Source organism: Empidonax traillii, unplaced genomic scaffold (assembly GCF_003031625.1).
Source record: "Empidonax traillii isolate 1590-97213 ecotype Southwest subspecies unplaced genomic scaffold, ASM303162v1 scaffold68:size1967880, whole genome shotgun sequence".
Lineage (NCBI taxonomy): Eukaryota > Metazoa > Chordata > Aves > Passeriformes > Tyrannidae > Empidonax > Empidonax traillii.
This window is the reverse complement of record NW_020955261.1, coordinates 1,241,417-1,265,940: the sequence shown is the minus strand read 5'-3', so window position 1 is coordinate 1,265,940 and position 24,524 is coordinate 1,241,417. Positions and strand designations below refer to the sequence as shown.

Below are 24,524 nucleotides of genomic sequence, written 5' to 3'. Positions count from 1 at the left end.
AAACAGTCCTTAGAATAATCCACTGACTGCAAGACATTATAAATATAAATTTAAATTTATGAAAACCGAATAATTCTTAAAACCCTTTAACATATATTTCTATACAAACTGTTAGTAATAAAGCTGCAGTATTCATATAAGACTACAAGATTCTAAACAGTGTAGAAAACAGTTTCTGTTAAAAAAAAGAAATTTAAAACTGGAACTTACTGAAAATTTTCTGCTGCCATATCTTCTTTCAAATATTCTAAAGTTGTAAATGAGTAGACTGCTGCAGAATGTGTCTTTCAAATCAAGACATATTGTTCTTCCACATATAAGTCTCCAAATCTGGAAGGTTAATGATCATCATGTTAAGCCTCTCTTCCTTTAAGGGAATTCTTTACAGAATTTGTGCTCAGAGTAAATGCAATACAGGTAACAGAAATGTGGTACATTTAAGGAGGGAAATAGAGAGAGTAGAATGTTGTGGAGAGTTCAACAAGTCTCTTTAAAAATGAAATATTTTCAGGGCAGATGTCTAACTGTTACAACAAATCTAAAATTGAAATTAACTCAAAGACAATTTTATGTCCCTAGTTTACACTCACAAATAAAAATGGAAATCGCAACCTTAGTGAATTTAGAATTACAAAAAAATTATTTTTGAAACAACCTCTAGATACAAACTAGTCCAAATGTAACTGGTCTAAGAAGGTCTAATCAGATCAGCTTCCTCTGGACCATGTCCAGTTGAGTCTTGATCACCTTCTAAGGATGCAGTTTCCAGAACCTCTCTGAAACTCGTGCCAGTTTTTGGCCACCCTCATGGTGGCCAAATCAAATCTTTACAATCTAGGCAGAATTTCCCATGTTCTATCTTGTGTCAACTACTTCTTGCACTCTGCAGACAAGCAGAACCTGGCTCCAGCTTCTCTACAGCTTCTGATCAGCTACTTGTAGACAGCAATAAGGGGTCTCCTCTCTGTCTTCTCTTGTTGAGGCTGGGCAGACCCAGCTCTCTCAGCTTGTCCTTCTCTGTCACACACTCCACCTCCTCTGACTGACTTGGTGGATCCACTCCAGTGTGTTCATATCTTTAAGGGAGGTGATTATCCTGCTCTGCTCTGCATTGGTGCAGCCTCATCTTGAATATTATGTGCAGTTTGAGGCACCAAAATATAAGACAGATATTAAGCTGTTAGAGAGTATCCAAAGGAGGGCAACAAAGATAGTGAAGGGCCTTGAAGGGAAGTCATATGAGGAGCGACTGAGGGCGCTTGGCCTGTTCAGCCTGGAGAAGAGGAGAATGAGGGGAGACCTCATTACAGATACAACTTAATTGTGAGGGGAAGAGGAGGGGCAGGCACTGATCTCCGTGGTGACCAGTGACAGAACCCAAGGGAATGGCCTAAAGTTGTGTCAGGGGAGGTTTAGGTTGGATACTAGAAGAAATTTCTTCCCCCAGAGGGTGGTTGGGCACTGGAACAGGCTCCCCAGGGAAACGGTCACAGCACCAAGCCTGACAGAGTTCAAGAAGTGTTTGGACAACACTATCAGGCACATGGTGTGACTCTTAGGGATGGTCCTGTGCAGGGCTAAGGGTTGGACTTGATGATTCTTGTGGGTCCCTTCCAACTCATCATATTCTCTGACTCTGTGATTCTTGTACAGATGAAGCCAGAACTGGGCACTTGTGAGACACATCTGGAACACTGTTAGCTACAGGAGTATGGTCTACCTACTTGCCATACTCTCACTCACAGACTGGGAAATGGTTGGCCTTTTTGGCTGCAAGAGTGCGCTTGTCTCCTCTTGTTCACCAGGATCCACAGGTCCTTCTCTGCAGAGCTAATTTCCAAGCACTTGCTCCTCCTAGCCTGCACTGTTCCAGCCTGGGGTTATTCCATCCCAGAAGCAGGATTTTCCAATTAATTAAATTCCTGTCATCCCGTATCTTGGGCTTGCCAAGGTCTCTCTGAATGGGAGCCCTACCTTTCAACATATTGACCATTCCCACCAATTTTGGATCATACAAACTTTAAGCATAAACTTGCTCAAAGTGCACTCCATCCCATCATCCAAGTAACTAATGAATACATTAAATAGTACTGGTCCCAGCACTAATCTCCAAGGGACCCTCCCCTAATTAATTCCTGCCAAGTGGACTTGGCACTCATGACCATAACTCCATTGAGAGTCCAGCCAATTTCCCACCCATCTTCCTTTCCACTTATTCAGTACATACCTCCATTTGGCTTCAAGGACATAACAGGAAATGGGGTTAAAGGCCGTGCTAAAGTCAAGGTATGCAAAATCCACTGACTCCCCCTAGTCCGTAGCACCACTTGCTTCATGGAAGAGCACAACCATTTGGTCAGGCTTGCTTTCATAGAATGGTTGTGGATAGGAAAGGACCTCTGGAGATCATCTAGTCTGACATTCTCATTCAAAGTTCAGTCAATTAGAGCAGAATGTTAACTGACCATGTCTAGTCTGGTTTCGACTACCTCCAAGAGGCTACACAACTTCTCTGGGAAACTGTTCCTCTGTTCCAACAGTCTTACAGTAAAAAACCTTTTGCTTCAAATGGAATTTCTCGTGTTTCAATTCATGACCCTTGACTCTTGTCCTTTCACTGACCTTGGCTCTCTCTTCTTTGCTCCCTCAGGTCAGATATTTACACACACTGCTAAGATCAACCCTAAGCTTTCTCTTCTACAGGCTAAACAATCTCAGCTCTGTCAGTCTCTGCTTACACACCAGACCAGACTGGTGCCCCTCTGCTGGACCCTGTAGTATGTCGAGGTCTGTCCTGTAGGATACAGCAGAGGAGCCCAGCACAAGGGACAGCACTTCAGATGTTGTCACTGAGGCTGAGTAGAGATGAATGATCATTCCACAAGGCCTCCTTCTGAGGCTCTTCCTAATGCAGCCTAGGATGCTGTTTGGCTTTTTGGCCACAACGCTGCACTGCTGGTTTGAGTCCAACTTGAACCTGTTCCCCACCAGGACCCTCAGGGCCTTTTCCGTAAAGCTGTTCCCAGCTGGTCAGCCATCAGCTTGTACTGATGCATGGTGTTACTGCTCTCCGGTGCAGGACTTCGCACTTCCCTTTGCTGAACTTCGTGAGGTTCCTATTGACCCTTTTCTCCCCTCTAAATGCCTGCAGAACTAATGGGTCTATCAACTGTTGAGAGCACCCTGTGTCCTGCTATCCAAGTTATGAATGAAGACACTAAACAGTATTGGTCCCCAGTCCACTTCACTGCCCACTTCTCTCATCTTGTACTTCCTCAGTTTGTCTGAGAACGTTACGGGAGACAGTGTAAAAAGCTACACTAAGATCAAAACAACCTCCACTTATCTTCCATCACCCACCAAGACATTCATCTGCCTCATCACAGAAGGCTATGTGGTCAGTCAAGGATTCCACTTCATGAATCTGTGCTGGCTATCCCCAGTCATTTTACTGTTCTTTGTGTGTCTGAAAATTACTTCTAGGAGAACTTGTTTCGTGACGTTCCCAGTGATAAAGAAGATGCTGACTGGCCTGCATTTCTCTCCTTTCTTGCCTTTCCTGAAGATAGGAAGTACCTTTGCATTCTTCCAGTCCTTGAGAACCTTCCTTGATAGCAACAATCTTTCAAAGATAATACAGAGTGGCCTCACAATGACATGAGCCAACTCCTGCAAAAGTTATGAGTGTGTACCTGTAATCATGAGGCTTCTTCCAGGTAACTAATTTAGTCACCAACTAGTGACTAGATGATATTCAATTATAAAAACTAAAATGCACTTACTAGGTGCACTTTACTCTTTTTTCTTTTTAAAATTCAATATTCAAAAGTTACACTGAGCCACTAAGCCATATAACAACACCATGCACTATGTGCAGGCATAATTCTCACATCACAGCTCTGCCAGACCTTCACTGAGGAGGCTGCTTCTCTCCTGTGAAGCCAGTTCCTCCTCACACACTGGCAGCCTCCTCCTAGCCCCCCCTAAAAAAGATGATGTGCTCTTATACTCTCTCCAAGAGCCACTTCCGTGCACTGATATCACATCCAACATCACTTTTAAGTAATCTTTGCTTTATGGTCATTGCACTGAGTCACCAGTCAAGTGACTAGAAAGCCTCATCTACTTCTTCATGATCAGGCAGCCTGTAGGAAATGCCACCACCAAAGTTGGCTGCACTGATCTGCCCTCTAGTCCTGACCCATAAAATCTCAACTTCTTCATGTCCCAAGATGCAGTTTTGTGCAGTTCTGCTGCTCTTTCCCATAAACAGCAATTCACTTCATTGCCTGTCCTTCCCAACAAGCTTGTACCTTCCTGCTGAGGCACTCTTATCACATGACCTAACCTATCACATTCCTGTGACCCCTGTGAGATCGTAGCCCTGTAATGGCATATGACCTTTAATTCCCCTTATTTGTTCCTTATGTCACATGCATTCGTGTGCAGACACCTCAAAGAGGCACCTAGTCATGCTGATTTCCCAGAAAACACGAGAGTCTTCCCATAATGCTGTCCCGTAGGCACTTCCTTATTTATGTATTTATGAAGTAGGTCCTTTTCAGTCCTGTTTTGCTGACTACAAGATCCCTTCGGTTTGTATCATCCTGTCATCCATTCATATCAATCCTTTGCTGGCTAACCCAATCCACATCCCTTCCATTGACTGTGGGTTGTCATCTCCCTCCTGTGTTGTTCCTGTCTTAGTGTTCTCCTCACCAGGCTGGCCTGCCTGTTACCAAAGATGCCTTTGTCCCACTTGCTCAGGTGGATCCCATTTCTTCCAAGTAGTTCTCAATCTTCAAGAGAGGACACTGGGCACAAAACCAAAAACCTTGTCGCCAACATTAGCTGTGCAACCAATCGCGACCCTCAGAATCTGCCCACTTCAGCTTGGCTGCTCGCAGTCACCTTTGTGTCCTGTACATCTTGAAAAACTGCTTCTATAAAGACTTGATCCATGACCTTCCCAGGGACCAAGGTAAGGCTGAGGGACTAATGTTAACTGGATCTTCCCTTCTGCCCTTCCCAAAGATGAGTGTGATGTTTGCCTTTCTCTTAGACTTTTTCATCCCCCTCCTCAAACACTTGCTTGTAACATTTTTAAAAGGCAGACATCACTTATGTATTTGTTCTGCACAGCATTAGCAAGACATTTGGAAAATATAAGTAGTGTTCTTGCAAAGTTTTAATCTACATTATCGCAAGAAAGCTCTTGTTCTTGACAAGATTACAGAGTTACACAGCACAGAGTATCAGTAGCTAGGTCTAATAATCTTTTAAAGTTTAGGCTACAGCTGGCATTCTCAAAGACATTAATTTGACTACATACCTTTTTTTTGATGCAACCGTAAAATCTGCAGGGTAAGATAAACACAGAGGCATTTGCTGACCCTTCTCTGGTGAGCAGCAGTTCACCACTTCCAGAAATTAGAATAAAACACTCCAAAACAAATCCATACAGAACTTACCAATTCTAAGTGCATTATTTCAACAACTGGAGCTGATATTACAGGATCCTTAATTAAGTTTAAAATAAAACCTTACAAGAGACAATACCCAAAAGATAGAGTATCTTAGTTTGAAACAGGAATGAGTAAGAAACGCCTAGTAAGAAGTTAATCATTTCAGCAGAGTACTGAAGAGCATGACAAACTCCATCACTTGGAATCTTCAAATTAGAAGCAGCCCTTCTATTCAACAGGCAAATTTTAGTTTTCCACAGCTAACTAAACCAGAACTTACAGAATGAAAGTTATGGCCTGTGTGGTTAAAATAAATCATATATAGTCAGAAAGGTGAATCGCAATAGCCCTCTTCAGTCTCAAAAACTAAGCACAATAAGATACTGACATTCATATCAGAATACTTGTATTATTAAAGGGAATAAATCACACTAAAATCACAGCAAGTTTCCAAATTACAGTGTCTGAAAGGAAAAATTACACGATCACTTCCCAGACAAGACAAAGAAGTGAAAAGTTATGTTGATTGTTTCAGATCTGGTTTTTTTATGTTTTCCAAAAAGTGGCAAACTGGGGTGACATAAAAAAAGGTAAGAACAAGCTGGTCTACAACAGTGAACAAAGGGAAAGAACCAGAGGAAGAACAACCGAGGGGGAAGGGGGCGGGGAGAATGGCATAGAAGACCACATTTTGCAGTCTCTTCTCACACAAAATGAGCTGACTCTTACCTGAAAATCCTCTTTTATAGCTTGTAAATTATATGCAAAGAACTTCTGATAATGTTGGAAGAGCAGAGTCAATAGAATCGAGATGGCACTTAGGACTAGTAACAAACTCTTCGACAAAGGCGCTTTATCTTAAAGACAAAAGACCAAACAGACAAAAAAAAGCCATTTTAGAGAAAAGTCTCTGACATGTAAAAAGTGATACATTTAAACAGGTGTCTGGAAAACATAGTAACAGTGACACCACCTTGACTTTTTAGCTCAATGACTTCCCAAGTTCTCAACAACTTGCGGACAGGACGAAAATACTAACCAAAGGAAGTCTTTAGAGATATTAATGACAGTTATATGTTAAGCAGACATTTTGTTTCCAACACTGTCTCATGAAATTAATCATTCAGCTATAATTAAACCTAAGTTCTCTGCACCTATAGAGGTCATGCCCCTCCTTTGTTGCCCTCCTAAGGCTCAATCACACTTAAAGGAAATAAAATAAACATTGTTTTTTCCAGAAAAATATACATGCATATCTAGTTAAAACAAATACTTCTGTTTCCTTCGTATTAGGGATTAAGATTAGCTATTTTCTTAGAGGCTATGAAGCAGGAACCATCTGAAAAAATGTCCTGAAAAAACTGTTGTTCTCTCCACCACACTTGGAACCACCATTCAAGGAAATATATCTAAGTCAATTTACACGACATTCATCTTCCTTCCATTCAGTCATTACAATTATTCACAAAGAAATTAATAGAATCAGTATGTTTGTGAAGTCAGAACTTCTTTCCCTCTATGAGCATGACTTTCAGAAAAGACATTCAGAAGCAAGCAAAGAACAGAAAAATCTGCAATGCACATTTACTAAAAACTGCCAAGTGGAATATCCAGCAGGAGTACACCCTGAAATTCATCCTAATCTGTTCCTGCAGGTGATGCAATAAAATACAAACTCTTGCCCGACAATTCAAGCCAATACAAAGACTCCAAAATATTACTTATTCTATGACTTTTCTCTTCTTCACACATGCAACCTGAATCACATTTACTTCCTTTCCAAACACCTCAGCTGTAGCACACAATCCTCTCATTTTTCAGACAACTGTTTTTCCCAGAGCATTATGAAATCTGTAGCTCTGCTGTTGTTCTTCTTACATAAAAAAGGAACAATGACATTACTTTAAAAGTACTAATGGGAAGTAAAGAGCAGGAGCACAGGAAGAACAAAACTGCATGAAACAACAAAATACAGGAAACATTTAGTACCTGTCCAGGTTAAACCACATGCCATGAATGATTCCATTAATATTTGCTGCACACTAGAACAGTGAACTGCTAGAAAAGGAAGACAGTAAAAGGCACCAAAGCCAAGATTTTAATTACGGCACAATCCCACTGCCATTGAAACTACAGTTCTTACTACATAATTTGGGTGTGATCCTCTTCCAAGTATTAGCTGATGACATCAAGAACAACTTTGATGGGCATTGTTAGCTGCTCTCAGCTCACACCACCTTGAAGTCTGCAGTCTCCTGTTGTTCACCATGTGAGGAAAACATCTCTTTTTAAGTGTACCACAATGAAAACTTGTGCTTAAAACTCTTATTTCAGTCCACAACCAAGCCTTACTCCATTTAAGCAATTAATGCCTTGAAGAACTATCCTGCTATAGAAGTTAGGCAGTCACTTGGATAGACACAGGTTGATGTTACTATGCTAACCATAAGCTCTACTTTTATGATTGTGTGAGATACATTAGGGCAGAAAGTCTGGCTGACTTTTTTTTTTTAATGAGAGAAAACTGTCCACCTTTCAATTTAGTATCTTTCACTGGATTTTTTTTTTTTGCTCTCCAAAAATAAGGTCTATAGTCTTTAGATGTCCATTTTTAAAATTATTTATTTCTCTGACTCAGACATTTCAAAACAGTTTGAAGCCATCAGAGAACTGTAGAACACTGGGGAGATAAAAGAAGCTGGAGCTGCCTCAAAGCTACTGTGCAGACAATGTCCACACATGTTCACATGAAACCTCAGGCAATGCTCTTTTAGTTAACTTGGCTAAATTAGCATTCCTTGATGTGAAAAGGTCAGTTATATAATCAGGATACAATTTTTTGAAATTTGAAAGTGTAGCCTAAAACACAAGAACTGTACTACTACAACAGTAAACAGTTTTGAACTAAAGTCTGATGAGACTTGTTATTTTACTATCAAATGCATCTACGTTATTTCATGAATGTGAACACATTTTTACAAGGACTCCTTAATCCCATAATACTTTTCACATAAGGAACACATTACCACAAGAAACGTGACAACAATACCTCTAGAGATCCCCACTGTGACTATATAATTCTATAGGTTTTATATTTAGATTTTACTACAATTTGCATATCATTAGATCATTTTTACACTACAGGTAATACTCTCTTGAAATGCTTTATCCTATCCAGTTAATTCCTAATTTGAATGCATTCAAAAACAACTACCCTTATCTGTTTTCACCAAAAGTGTGAACACACATTTTTATTAAGAGCCTCCTTTTAGCTTTCAGCTTAGACACTTTAAACCTTGGTATAGAGGAAAAGTACTTAATATTAGACATGTCATCAAGTGAAAAACCACGGAAGTAACTAACCCATGAATGTAACAGTCACCCACAGGGGACATCACATGAGTAACGGAAACTTCTACTCTCAAGCATCTCATAATGTCACTGTGGCTGAGAAGTTCATTCTTGTCTGGTGAACTTGAAAAATACAATAATGCAACTTCTGAAATGCTTTTTCCAAGTGTTTGCACAGTGTAGCAGTTTGCTTCACCCCTCAACAGCATATAGATCCTTATCAAGGACTGCTGTGGAATGTCTCAAGTAGTAAGACCAAAAGTGGCTATCAATCCCAGATAATGCACTATCAGGCATTCTGACATTCAAGTCAAATTTCTTACCTAGAATGCAAAGGTAATTTAGAATTTAGAAGGCAAAATTCTAGCCCAGTGGGCATGCAACCATATGCAAGATGGGAACACGTACGACCAACCCACCAGGCACCAGTGTCTGCTGGCAGCACCTGTGCACATGCCCAGAGAGACAAAAACAGTGCCTCAATACCACGTAAGGCAAGTAGAATGAAAGAATAAAACCTCATTTTGACCCTGAAACTTAAAATATATCAAACACTGTCTTCAAAGATGTTAGAATAAATTTGCAACCCAGAAGTGGCAATTCTTTCAAACAGCAGGCAGTAACAGCATTGGTGCTGCAACACACCTAGGGAGCTTCCATCCAAGTGCAAAGAGAAATTTTGTAACAACCAGCAGAACATGCCCACGCTAAGATGAAGAGCAAGCAAACAGCTTTCACTGCAGATCTTTGCAGTGAAGTCTCCTCCCAAAACTGCCATCAAAATCTCGCAGGCAAGCGTCCCAACTTCCACGTTACCATTGTACAATGTGAAGTTGTTCCCAAATGTGACATAAATAAGAAAATCAACTCTTAAGTCTCCACATTCCACCCCTGCACTCATTGCAAAGCCCTCAAATCCTCTCCTTCCACAGCCTACTACTCTTCTGGCTGCCAGAACCACTTTTCAGAATATGGAGTTAAGGATACCTGTGTCTGTCTGTCACAGAGGGGGAGGTTTATGGCACAACTGCTCATGTAGTTGCAGCTTTAGAAGCCGCCACTGCACTAAGAAAGTTGTAGTAGCAACAACAGCTACAGTTTCTGAAATTATTTCCTGGTCCCTGCCTGTTCACTACTCACAGGTGAAGAGACACAGCACATGGGCATAAGAGGCAGCCAGAGAAATCCTCTGTTTCAGAAGAGCTTTTGAGGGAACAACTTCACCTCCTGGGCTGCTATTTCAGGACTGAAAATAAAGTGTTGACTTGGGAGAGGACCTGCTGACACCAGCTAATGAGCAGTGGTTGCAGAAGCTCAAATTAGCTCAGGACAATGTCTGTGTGGATCACTACTGAGCTTACACCACAGCTGCAGATGAAATATGCTTTGTAACAACTCTTTTTCCACTATCATCTTCCCAAACCCAGCTGCTATAAGGCAGACACATCATTTCATACAAACAATTAAGTGCTGGGGGCTACTATAATGGCACAAAACACACACAAAACCCATGGTTTTTAATGCTAATACACAAGATAAGCAAGTCTTTTAAACCATAACTGATGCACATCTGAACGGACAGTACTTCCCAAAGGCACTGGCAGCATCTGCATTTCGGGTGGCTGTTTTTCCTGCATTAAACGCAGATATTAATCTACTGTATTCCAAGATGTGCACAAGAACCTGCAGCAGGTTCACCAACCAACAATGACGTTTCATCACTGTAGAAACAGTCTTTCATCAAATGCTTAAAAACTTAATGCAGGAGCTGAGATGCATAACATTAGTTTAAGAAAGTCAATGAAGAAACCAACTGCAATCATTCTTTAAACCTACTTTTAAAAGGCATGGGTAAGACTGTAATCAAACTGGTTATCTACACCTTTACTATTTAGAAAACTTGTGAGTTTAACTTAGGCTACAAACTATAAAAAAATGAGGAGATATAAAAAGGGGAAAAAAAGGGCAAAAAGCATAACTTTTGTTTCTAAAAGTAACACTTGAAATAGAAACTGAATCAGGTTGAAGTCCACAAAAATGCTCCCCTCATTGAGGTTCCATCCAACCAAAGAGCATATTACCATACTACTTTTAGTATACACTGTCAGAAATATCAGGTGTGGCTACACCACAAGACCATGTGGACATTCCCACACTAGCTTGAAACGAGTTAGCTCTGCTGCAGCAGAATAGCCACATTTTTGTGGTGTTCAATGCATGGCTGAATGACCTGATGTGGCTATGCTGCTCCTAGGGACTCAGGCTAACCAGGCTGCACTGCAGCATGCTGATGTAGCAGCTAATTCTATTTCCCATACAGTGCCATACTGTGTAATATAGTTATGCACAGAAGACTGATATATTCAAGACATAGTCATATTTCCTTCAGTCATACTAAAAAGCATTTTAAATTTACAAGCTTTTTTATTTTAATTTTTCCAACACCTCTGCACAAAACAGTTCAGTCTTGCCAGTTATGCAAGCAGAGGAACACAGAGCTCCCCTCTTGCCTTGGGGTTTTCAACAAATTGCTAGTACTGCACTACAAGGTTCACAGAGACATAAAAGCCTAAGTTGCATTAGTAGAAATCCTTGAACACAAGTTCAAAGGAGTCCACTCCCTCATACTATATGAAGTAGCTTGTGTGTAGTAGGCAAAGTAGTAAAATATTCTGCAGAGGTAACAAGTGGCTGTGCTTTAAAACGTGGACTCAAATTTTACCTTAATAAAGACTAACTTGAACAGGCTTTCCTACTACATTAAATTAAATGGCCAGTCTCTTCGCGAACGAAGAACCGGGGAAGGTCTTTCCACCTTCCAGCCTGCGCATTGGATTTTTTTTTAGGTGAGACACAGTGTGAGCGGAACTGAGCCCACCCTTTAATCCTGAGGTTCATCTGCCGGGGCCAAGCACGCTTGGACGGTGGCAGCGAGGTCCTCAGGACGTAGATGGATTGCCTTATGGGCTAACGAGCTCCATCTGCCCGGGGAGGGGCCCCGACCGGGAATCGAACCCGGGTCTCTGCAGTGACAGTGCAGTGTGTTTTCCTCTACACCATCGGGGGCTCCAGTATGTACATAGCATGAAGAATATTGGGAAGGGATTACAGTGTCTGCAGAAAGGTTTGGTGTTGCTCTAAGTAGTGTAAGTTGTTGGTAAAGCCTTCCTATGTATCATATTCTGCTACTGGGATGCAGCATTTTGGCAAACTAAGCAGCACTACGGTACATCAAACAGCTAGCCCAGTGTCACTCTTCACACACTTATGCTTAGCCTTTGCAGAACCACTCAAGTGTTTCCTGAGCAGTATTCCTCAGTATTCCTCATGGGACCGAACCAACAGACTGCAACACAAGAAACTGGTCTGGATCTGGCACCACAGCCCACTTCTCAAGCCCCTCCTTACAGCCAGGTGCTGGTAACGCATTTCCTGAACACACTGCATTGTTGTTTGACAAGTCAACTCAGCTGGGTTAGTGTTTTGCTAAGTCATTTGGGTCTGCCTCTGCTGTGTCTCCTGCTAGTGCCCAGAGGAACTGTTTTTTTTTTTTTTTCCGAGGGCATACTGGCTCCTCCAATATTTCAGATAACAGAAACAGTTTCCCGTAGCCAGGGCAAACCATCTCTGTCCTTTTAAATGGTGGGGTTCTTTGTTTCCTGGCTTCCCTCTCTCATAGTTGTAACATGTACCAGCTATATTTACTTCTACATTTATATCTCCTCATCCAAAATGGTGCACGTCCTGCACTGAGTAGGTGTGTTGTCACCTCACAGCACAGTTATCACCTGTCTGTCTGCAATTCGCCATATCATTCCTACCAAAGGATCTATTTGTCTGGACTAGCTCACGTGCAGCTGGGGTTGGACTGTTTGTTTGCTGGAGTGGTTTGCTTTTATGTATGTTTCTCATAAAATTATTTTTCCAGGACCTCTGTGACTATGCATGCAATTCCACGCTAATACTGAACAGGAAATGTAGGACAGAGGATTTATACCAGGAAACTCTTATACTAGGATAAGAAATACTAGATAAACACTTTATGTAAGAACTCACTTTATCTGTAGTGCCCAAAGTCATGAGATCTCTCCTTAAATGATACAGGGACAAGGTGAAAGACTTCACAGCACAGGCCAGGCTATTCAAGCATTATTTACCAGAAAGTCTAACTTCAGTAGAAGTGGACAAACTTACGAGGAAGCTGAATTACGCATAAGGAACTGACAAGTTTTGCATTTCCCCGGATGAAGATAGTGTCATTCACCTCGCTGAACCATGGAGCCAGGATGTGGAATGAACTTTTCTGTGTAGACATGTGTAACAATGTAGAATCCATGGGCATCCACAGTACAGACGTTCCAACAAGTTAGCTTGTTGGATAAGATATAATATAAGATATAAAAAATATAATAATATAAGATATAAGTAATACAGAAACAATTTGTACTTGCTAATAACTATGAGAAATATTGTCTATTCAACACAGGGTCTATCCATGGCTAAATCTAGATGTTATTTTTTTAAGAGCGTTTTATCAACTGATTGTACATAATGCAAGAACACCTTATCCTGAATAAAGAACAGTAACAATTAGAATAGCTACAGTAGCTAAGTGGACTTCAAAAAAGCTTAGCTGATCTAAACTTATTCTGTTAGGTTAGTGGTAGTATTTCAGGGCCACCTTTCCATACAAAAGCAAAATACATTCAGATTAAACAAACGCAACAGAATTCCTGGTCTAGAAATTTGGAAATGTAGCCGTGCAGTAATCTGCACGAAGAGACAGTTAGCTGTTCTGCTTTTATTGGTTAAATCAAAATACAGGAGTTTTTAATTTACTCACTCAAGATTTTTGTTCATGCAGGCAGCCAAAGATTTTTCCAAATAAATGTTAAAAATAAACTGTGCTAAAGGAACCTACAGTGCCTTCCTCACACATTTCCTAAAAACAGTACATCAGTATGCTGCTAAGCAGCATCAGATTACCAAAGTTCAGTCACCTCTTCTGCCACATTCTGTCATATTGAATGTTTGGAATATCAAACAATAACTTCATTTTAACGAGCACACATTCATTTATTTGAATTATAAGCTATCTTCTCTCGAGCACACACAGTTACCATGTCTGGGACATAACAAAAGGCAGAATAGACTATAGGGTCAATCAAAGCTTTATAAATTTTTATGGCAAGAGGAATAGTATTGAATGAAAAAGGTCCAAAACTCAGCATCTTCTAATGAAAAAACTTAATACTCTAAAAAAACTTAATATTCTAATGAAATCATTCTTCACTACAAGAGTCAAAAACCAGTTTAAAATGCATTTTTAGGAAACAGCTTGAAAATATTCTACTCATGTCAGTATCTCTACAGTTTAAAAGAAGTTTTGTTTACATTGAAATATCAAGAAATGAGAGGCAGCCTAGAAACACTGAAAAAACAGAATGCAAGAAAAGGAAAAGGGACTAATGAAATATCAATCAATAGATTAGCTTCATAGAACACTGATTATGAATTTGATCTACGTACTGAACCAAATAAAACATAAGAATTCCTTATTTACTTCTCTCCTTTAGACCTCTAGAGACAACACTAACTAATAAATTGATCTTTATATTGTTTCCACAATCTCCTGGAATTATATGATATAGACCTGTGTTACTTATTTAGTTTTATTCTAAAATTAGCAAAAGAAATAAAACCCCAAGAATTCAAAGAACATGGACAATAATATCCTCATTCAGTGGTCTTCAACTTTCATTAGATTATTACCAGATGGAGCAAAAAGTTTATAACCACCTGCACCTGCTGCCACTACAAGCTACTGGTTACTCTCCTATCCCTCTCAGACAAGCACTAAACGCAATTTCAAGAATTAACTAACTGGAAGAACTTACAAAGAACAACAATACTTCAAATGAATTAAATCACTATTTATGTTCTGATAAGAAGTTTCAAAATCAAAAAGGTGAGTAGGCCAAACCCAGACTGGCTTCTAGAAAACTAAGGACAAGGGTGTTTCTGGCACTCTTGTTAAAACACCTTGCATAAGAAGCCCAGTAAGAATCACATTACCAAACTGGAGTAGAGCTCTGGGGTCATTTGTTGTTTGCTTTCCAATTGCTAAAGAGAATTCTGCAGAAAGGAGTGAAAACAAGGCAACGGTGAAAACAAGGCAAAAAGAATACAGTAACCAATGACATTTTTACCATCACATCTACGTCTGAAGACACTAAAGCCCCCAATATACTAGAAATATAATCAACAAGTGGGTCACTTTTCAAATTACCTAAGACACACAAAGATAAAAGAGCTTAGTATTACTAAGTTTTACCAAGTGGTATCGTAACATGGCTTTAAACAAACATTACAGGTGTTAAGAAGTATGTCGGAGATGGCACACCAGGCTGCAGGAGCCTTCAGTCTGACCTGGCACAATCATCCTTATTGCTGTTGAACCAGGTGTCTGCTTACTTTACCTAGGGTCACTGATACAGATCCCATTATCCACCAACACTGCCCTAGTGCTCCCAAGAGCCAGGGGCAGAAAGCACAGATACATTTTCCTGATGCAAGATCAGGAAACAATTCATTAATTACCTAAACCATCAGATTCTGCACATTCTGACTGAATCCTACATACCTGCTGCTACTGCAGCAGACACTTCTGCTACACAGGCAGAAACAAACATCTGAGGGCACAGGGACACTTTAAACTGCTGCAGTTGTGCTCTAGGTGAACGTATGTCACTGCCAAGTTGTCATTGGGTTTGTCATTTCTCTTCTAGAGTTTGTCAGTGCATCTGTATCAGCCAAGTCTTATTGTGAAAAATCACTTTAGGTCAACAGGTGCGTTCAGTAGGAATGTATGTCACATCAGTTTTCAAGTATAAAAGATAAAAAAGTACATTTGGTCTGAAGTTGTGTCAGGGAAGGTTTAGGTTGGATACTAGAAAAAGATTCTTCACCCAGAGGGTGGTTGAGCACTGCAACAGGTTCCCCAGGGAAGTGGTCACAGCACCAAGCCTGACAGAGATCAAGGAGCATTTGGACAAAGGTCTCAAGCACATGGTGTGACTCTTGGGGATGGTCCTGTTCAGGACCAGAAGTTGGACTTGATGATCCTCATGGATCCCTTCCAGCTCAGGACATTCTGTGATTCTATGGTTTACTTTTTGCAGAATGGCATCAAGTTGAGGTTCTTTTCCTACGATAAACATGTTTCTTATAACAAGAATTTTCCAATCATTTTTCTGATGGACCGACCTTGGAGAAACTTTAAATACTGACCATGACTTTTCACCTGTGCAGCCAAACAAGGATACTTTTCCCCACACTTTCTTTCTCACAGAATTATACACAGACACATGACATCAAAACGTTCCTATTAGGGGAGGGGAATAAAATACCAGGAATTGTGAATCAAGTACTTGTTTACCAGATCCATCTGTAAAAACACTCCTCCCCTCTTTTGATGCCTCATATAGAATACAGCTACAACTAACATTACTCCTTAAACGCCAGAAGTATTCCCCCCGGTTGGAGGTTGCTTTCACACACAGCTTTGGATTTCACAGAATCACAGCATCAGTTAGTTTGGAAAAGACCTCTGAGACCATCAAGTCAAACCTTTGACCTAACTACTACCATATCAACTACACCATGGTACTAAGTGCCACATACAGTCATTCCTTAAATACCTCCAGGGATTGTGACTCCATCACCTCCCTGGACAGCCCATTACAATGTTCAACAACCCTTTCTGTGAAGAAACTCCTCCTAATGTCCAACCTAAACCTCTCCTGGCACAGCTTGAAGCTATATCCTTCCCTGCTGCTGTTAAGTGCCTGGGAGACAAGCCACCCCCCACCTGACTACAACTTCCTTTCAGGTAGCTGTAGAGAGTGATAAGGTCTCTCCTCACCCTCCTTTTCTCCAGGCTAAATAATCCCACCCCCCTCACAGGACTTGTGCTCCAGACCCTTCACCAGCTCCACTGCCCTTTTCTGGACACACTCCAGCCCCTCAATGTCCTTTCTGAATTGAGGGGCCAGAACTGGACATAGTACTCAAGGGGCAGCCACACCAGTACAAGCACAGAGGGACAATCACTACCCTGGTCCTGCTGGCTGCACTATTTCTGATACAGGCCAGGATGCCATTCGCTTTTTTGGCCACCTGGGCACACTGCTGGCTCATGTTTAGCTGTCAACCAGCACCCCCAGATCCTTTTCCACTGGGCAGCCTTCCAGCCACTCTTCCTTCAGTCTGTAGCACTGTATGGAATTATGCATGCTCAAGGGCAAGACCCAGCACTTCACCTAATTGAACCTCATACCTCTGGCCTTGGCCCATTGATCCCCTGCAGAGCTTTCCTGCCCTCCATCAGACCAACATTCCCACCCATTTTGTATAAAGCACGCAGTTAGTCAGCAAAGTTTTCACTTATCATTTGTCCCTGCCTGCTCTTGGGACTGTAGTGCCAAAGTGCACAGCGCAGCCAGGTCAGCTCCTCACGGCCGCTTCCAGATGCAGACGCTGCAGATGCTTTGTCCTGTAAACAAGCTCAGAACCAATCCCCCATATCCCTGAATTCAGTTCAGGTAGCACTGGGACATAAAATGATTTGCGTATGCTGCTGCACGTACCAATAAAGCTAAACAGAGCTAGGAACAAATTTGTCCACATGTCTACCTTATCAATAAACTGGTTTTAAAAAGTAAGTTTATTTTCACACGACGAAAACGGGGGGTCTTGCGTTTTCTAACACATATGTTGGCATGCAGGTCCATGCCGATGTATGCAGATCCATACACACACACACACACACACACGGACACAGACAGACACATGCCCACACCCGCGGCTCCTCCTGCCGTCACGTAGTTTAAAAGTGCAGCCGAGGGGGAGACCAAGCCCAGCGGCTCCCCCGGGACCGGCGGCGGCAGCGCCGCCCGCACTCCCAGCCCGGACCGCCGCCCTCCCTGGACCTCAGTGGGGCCGGTACTCACAGAACCCGTTGGAGCCGGTGCTGGTGAACATGGCAGCGGCCCAGCCCGGCCGGCGGACGCGGCTGGCGGAGCTCCCGAGGCCGGGCAGCCCCCTCGAGGCCGGGCAGCCCCCCCGAGCTCGGGCAGCCCCTGCGGAGCCGCGGCGGGCCGGGGCCGGGGCCGAGGCCGGGGCCGCGATGGGAGGGCTAAGGTGGCCGCGATGGGCCAAACCCCGCCGACAGGCGACCGGGCGGCGCCCCCTGCCGGGCCCGCCGGGCGGGCCTGAGGTGGAGGGGGGGGGTAGGGGGGCGCTTCAGTCTTGTCTGTAATTAATTACTTGTATCTTCATAAATAGGAAGAATTTGTTTTTGCTGAGGGTGGCAGAGCACTGGAACAGGCTGCCCAGGGAGATCGCGGAGCCTCCCTCCCCAGAGACACTCCAAACTCACCTGGGCGCGTTCCTGTGTCACCTGCTCCGGGTGATCCTGCCTTGGCGGGCGGGCTGGACTGGATCGTCTCCAGAGGTTGCTTCCAACCCTAACGATTCTGTGATTCAATACGATTTCAATTTGAAATATGTATGTGCCTTAAGGAAGCCTGACTCCTCACGCTTTGGAAAACTGTGGCCCTCGAGGCTCATCCTAATTTGGGGAGTCCGCCAGGCAAGTAGCTCATTAGGAGCTGTGAGTAAGCTGTCATTACAGCTAACGGAGATGTAGTCAATACAGACAGCAGAGTCTGGAGAGCTTTTCAAGTGATCAAATGAAGCTTTAGGATTAAATTAATTGCTACCTATGCTGCACCGGCTGTATTGAACAGTACATCAGACACCCAGATCTCTAGCAGCATGGTAGACACCCAATATAAGGTAAGACAAATTCCCCATTTCATAGAGATGTGGCATACATAATAAGGCTGAAATTATTCAGGCACCAAATTTCAACGACATTTTCAAGTCCTTGTAGAAATCAGACTTTATTGAAGTTATGCTAAGCATTTAAAAGGTGACGATGTTCTGTGTTAGGAAGAAACAGGATGAGGTTTGTGTGCTGTGTGTTCCTGTGCTTGACAGAACCGAGGGCCTCAAGGTCACTTACTGCACTACTAGACTGAGAACAAATGTCACTCTAGGACTGGAAAAGGTAACAATTTTTAAGCAGGCAACAAATAGTAAAAACTTTTCAGGGAAGTCACTAAATTGTTATATTGCATAAATTTTTTTATATGCAACAAAAAACCAAAATACCTTTTAATATTTACATTCAAATGCAACCATAAAATAGCACTTTAAATGTGAAGATCCTGAATCTTTGTAAACCAAATCTCTTGAACACTGCCAAGGGGATATAAAAAAATGCCTTATGTTTGGGTTCACAAAGACTTAAGCTAAGTTCAGCATATCAGCATGTAATTTTAAAATGTCCAGCTTCCGGCATTAATTTCGAGTTTCTGTTGCTCCCTTGTCCTCTCTGTTCAGGGCTTCAGTCAGCCAGATAAGAACTGGATTCACAGTCCTCTCACAGAGAGGGAGGTATGCCCAAACCAGACAGAAGGAAGAGACAAAGAGACAGCACACTGGAAATCCTGACTACCCCAGGCTGAGGTTCTTTCCCCTGAAAAGAATCTAAATTGGATTCACAGCATGAAACCTATCGTGTACTTTGCGTCTTTGGCTACAGACAACTGGCTTACTCTTTGCTGGTAAGCACAGCTGGAAGAAGTGCTTCGCTACGGAAATTTTCCTTCTTTCTTTCAAATGCAAATGGCTCTGGCTGCTGTATGCTACATATGCAAACTCTGTCTTGTCAGGGTGGTGCTGAATGTGCAAAACCATACATAAGTGACAGGCAATCCTCATTTCTAATGAAAGGGAACGTAAATAAGGAGGTGCAAAGCCTGCATAGCTTGTAATAGTTCCAGCATGAAACTTTCTTTGGGAAAAGCTGGGGTGCCTCCTGAAGCTTTAGGGATCTAATGAGGTATTCATGGTTTACTTAATTACCATTTTGGACTTTTTTGACTAACCTTCACTTAAAGTAATTAAGCCTTTTTGTGGATCTGGCTTTAGTATAGGTGAGGATAAAACCTGAAAACTTTTCCATCATTGCCTGTGTAATAGGCTTAGGATTGCTGTTTCAGTGCTGAAGATAAAGCTTGCTTTTATTTCTTTCAGAGTTACACAGAACTGAGTGACAACGTTTAGAAGTTTACAGTCCTGAGAGCCAAGAACTGGTGTTCTTCTTTTTTTATAAGCTCTGTTTTGAAGACTTCCCTTGATTGATGTCCTACAAGGTAATCATATTAAAGGGATTCTCCTCTGAAACGTCAAGCACTGGAATTGGGTTGAAGTCATAATCACTAAGCATAGTAGAGACTTGGGCATGTATTCTGCTGAACGGGGATGCATTTGGGCAAATATTTAAGGACTATTTTGAAAGCAGCTCTGTGGACTTGTTATCACTGACAGATACAACAAAGCTGAATAAGTAGCAATAATTGGCAAGATTCTCCCAACAACATACCAAAATACTCGCAGATTTGTCAATACCACTGGAATAAAGGGAGCTGGCTCTGGATTTTTTTACCACTCTCTTATTAAAGTCTACAAATACACTATGGTGTATTTGTAAAACATCTAATGATGTCCTTTGTTTCTAAAAAATGTTTATTAAGTCAGTTTTTCTGAGATTAGATCAGATGAGATTCACTATGTGTTTTTGAGAAAACTGCATATAATTATGCAGTTATGCATATAAAATTGCTAATAATTATAGTTTCACATACTGATTGAATAGTAGAGGAAATGTAGTTTTTGCCCTCAGATACAGTGCCAAGCAGAGAGGGTTTTTTCTATCCCAACACTGCTTCTGTCAACTGGTAGTGTGTCATAAGAATTAAGCAAATTATTTGCATTTTTAGGTATACAGTGTGGACTACTTTGGAGTTAAATGAAATCATCAGTCCTCATGCTTGCCTTGGAACATATCCCAGAATAGGAAGGCTAGCACTTATCTACTAATCTACTCAGAACAAGCTTAGAAGGCTTTGACACTGCTCAAATGTCAGCTTAAATATCTCCCATTTGTTTATTGCATCTAGTTTGTGGGGTCAGTTTGGTATGGTCAAAATAAAGTTATTTAAATTTCCTGATGAAAAGAATATCTCAGGAGACTTGAATTTATATTTCCAACTATTTTCTAATAAGATTAAGTTGCTTTCTTCTCTGAACTTGTGATGTTTTTGAAGCACCTCTTAATTACTAATTAATCTCCAACGGTAAGATGCTCCCCTGGCATATATAATGAAGGATAGCAGCAGAGTAAAACAAAGTGGAAATGTAACACCTCACCCAGGAATTTTCTGACTAAACTTGGTGCAGGTTAATGATTCTGCACGTTAATGGCAAATGGTCTGTGTCTCTCTGACATCTGAGGTTTCTGTGGCATTCAAAGTAGCACCTGCAGTTATTACAGTGACCTGAAATATTAGCAGATACCTGAAGAGAGGTTAATGCTAAACTTAATGATTTCAGTAGCTTCTCCCTGCAGTTTCTAACCCTTGTCCTCAGTTACAGAAGGTGTTAAAGAAGAAAGCTGTGCACCACACAAACCCTGCAGAGGAGAGTTCAGAGGCAGTGGAGCTTGCTGATAGCAGCTTGCATGGGAACAGGAGGAAGGCCAGAAGGCAAAGATTCACTGGGCTAAAATCAGACTGATTTGTCCTGTACCTTTACGAAATTAGTGAATGTCTCTCAATCCCTCAGAAGTGAACAAAAACTTTGTACTATGGCAGACCTGCTGTCCTCTTAAACTGTAGTGTGTTCTTTTTATTACATAGCTGTTTGGGTTTTTTATTATAGCTAGAAGATACAGAACATTTTCTAGCTTAGTTCTCTCCATGTAGAGCTGGCAGGCTTACAGTTAATGTGGGGAGCAATGGAGTGGCTGAAGAAGGAACCTTTAGGTGTTTCTTAAGTTCTAAAGAAGTGTGCAAAGGAAGGCAATTTAGTGGAAAAAATGGCAAGAGTATTGGTTTTTGTCTATTATTTTTGCAATAGTGTGATTTTGCATCACACTATTATAAAAAATGTAGAGTGCTCAACCATTTTACATTACCTAGCCATGAGGTTTTTTTGCAAAACTGTAAATGCTGTTTTAAACCTGAATCCCTTGTCAAGGTTTAGTAATACAAATATGTGGACAACTGTTGTGCCAATAACTCAAACATAACTCACACAGAACTGTCTGTTTTTCCAGTGGGAACCCCTGGATGGTAGGCAATCACAGTACAATACCAGTTTAAGATACTGGCTTATCTGGAGCTGAGCCACGAACAGTTTTAGAAGTCTTGACCATCACTTCCCTTTTAATTGTCGACCAGGTGATCCTAAGCACTCATACCACATGCACCCATATGGTGGCATCTCTGTCCAAGGTGCAGCGCCAAACACTTGATTAGCAGCTTTGTCTCGTAAGTACTTGTAAAACCCTCCCTTAAAGATGTCATACTTAAATTCTCTGTCACATCTATTTTCAATAAATTTATTTCAATAAAGGTTGAGATTCTGTGCAAAACAGGAACATACAGTAGCATAATCAGGAATTCTAATACAAATATATTGGGAAAGCAAGCTTAAGATAGGCAGATTGATCCTGATGTTTCTTAACTGTTGCTTTCTATCTAAGTTTTTAATGTTTTATGTCTGTATTTCATTTCACTTGGGTGAGACCTCATTCTTGTGAGAATTAAAAATACACTGGTTCAGCTACTACTAGTTGAGCAGCTGTCACTGCATTTTTAGATCATGCATCTGAAGGCCACTAATTTACTGCAAGACAAATTGTGAAACACAGTAAGCATTAACAAAATGGCGATGTTAAAATGTAGTGCTCAGAAGACTCAATTAAGGAATCCATTAGGAGGGCAAATAATTATGTATAGCACTGCGTAACACAATGTAATTTGCACATCTGTGCTCTTCAGTGCATAGAAGAGATCAAGAACCAGTCATCTATTTCAGACTGAGTTTATGTCAAGGAGCAGCTTTGAGATCTGGAGCATATGCTAAATTACCCAAGATAACTATCAGTGATAGCAAAAAACCTTAAATCTTTAATATGCAGAAAATGAGTTGCATTGTTCTGCACAGGTATGGCTGTGCTGAAATTGCCTATTCTGAAAATTTGATTTTAGAAGTTATTTATTCAAAGGCTTTTTTCTCCCTGATACCTATCCATATTTCTCAGATATCATCCCCCTCTTGCTTCACATCTGTATTGTAGTTCTATCTGTATAACTCCACATAGTGTAAAGGTTATTAAATGCCTGTATTAACACTTGGAGGCAAATCTGTGTTTAAGAGAATACCTGGCAACCCACATCTTGATGTTATCAGGCCTGAAGCATAACATTGCTGAGAGATTAGAAAAACCAATAAAGCTTTAAGCTGTTCTCCTCCCCAAATGCCATTATCTTATTTGTATTTGTGTTAAATTTGAGCATGAAGGAAGTCTCACCTTTTTTTCCCTAGTTACCCATATCAGAGGAAGTTTGCATTCATGTAATTTTTTGAAATACAGTGATTCCTCAGAAAATCTTGCAAAAAGTTAAAGGATGTTCACCCCAGAAATGTACTTGCATAGTACTTGCAATGCAAGTGTGTACACCTCCAGGAAATAAGCATTCCTGGGGTTTCTTTTGACCTCCATAAATATTAGTAAGGGCAAGGTTAGGTGCAAAAAACCCGTAGCATACAAAAATGTAAAATTTTGCCCAGCTGAGGCCATTAAATTGCCATCAGAAAACTAAACTGCTTTTCATTATCAGAAAGAGAAACTACTGTAAAAACAATTGGTATACTGATAAATCACATTTAAATACAGCTGAGCTATTAGAAACACAAAAATATGGGTTATTACAATTATTCTAGATTCTATACTGCCATTATCTGTTTGCTGCTACATCGTTATGCTAGGGAGATTTCTAAAACTGAAGACTGGATCTAGTCTAAGACTGAAATATGAAACTAATTAAACACAAAATTTGGCATCCTTACTTTTCCTTTAGTTTTCTTCTCCGCACATAGGAAGTATTTCTTGTTTTTCTTGCTGATCACAATTTAATATACTTCAATATATTTTTAAAATACCTAGACAACGTTATAAATTGGTGTACTACAAAAATCTGTGTTTGTGGGGCCAGTTGTAGCAGAAATCACCACCTGTGGCAAAGAAATCTTTCCTGGCATGATGATGCAGTCAGCTGCCATTTTAGGCTCTTCCTCACCTCACCCACGAGGTGGGACAGTGCCACTTTCTGGTCAGCTGGCACAACAGTGAGAGGAGTTTGCGAAGACAGACTTGACTGGGTTGTTAAACCAGAGAAACAAGCACTGACCTTTTATGCTACCGTAATTTTCAGAGTAAACCCCAAAATACCTGGATGATGATGCATCCAAGGGACCTCTCCACATGGCCTTCAGTCTGGACAGACCAGCCTGGGCTTCAAGCCTCTGTGCTCCCGGGAGGCTTGGTGGCTCCTCTGAAGCAAAAACCCAGGGGAAATGAGACAGCAATGAGGAATTCATTGCAAAAGGAGGAACTGGAAGGCCTTATTTCAAGGGGTGTGTAAAGCACACCATTAATCTTTTCTATTGTTACACGCACATGCTGGAGCTCTTGCCACACAGACTCTGGGGACACAGGCAACTGCCCATGCT

General features: G+C 41.3%; 1 protein-coding gene across 1 annotated transcript in view; it reads right to left on the bottom strand.

The window, feature by feature from the left end:
• The window catches only part of UBAC2 (UBA domain containing 2), a 93,105-nt gene extending 75,147 nt beyond the window's left edge, over positions 1-17,958 (bottom strand). The window contains exons 1-3 of the mRNA XM_027880360.1: positions 17,828-17,958; positions 6,195-6,322; positions 211-330 (exon numbers count right to left, since the gene is read on the bottom strand). Of these exons, the coding sequence (XP_027736161.1) occupies positions 211-330; positions 6,195-6,322; positions 17,828-17,858 (279 nt within the window). The 5' untranslated portion in view covers positions 17,859-17,958. The remainder of the gene's footprint in view (positions 1-210; positions 331-6,194; positions 6,323-17,827) is intronic.
• Positions 17,959-24,524: the final 6,566 nt, after the last annotated feature.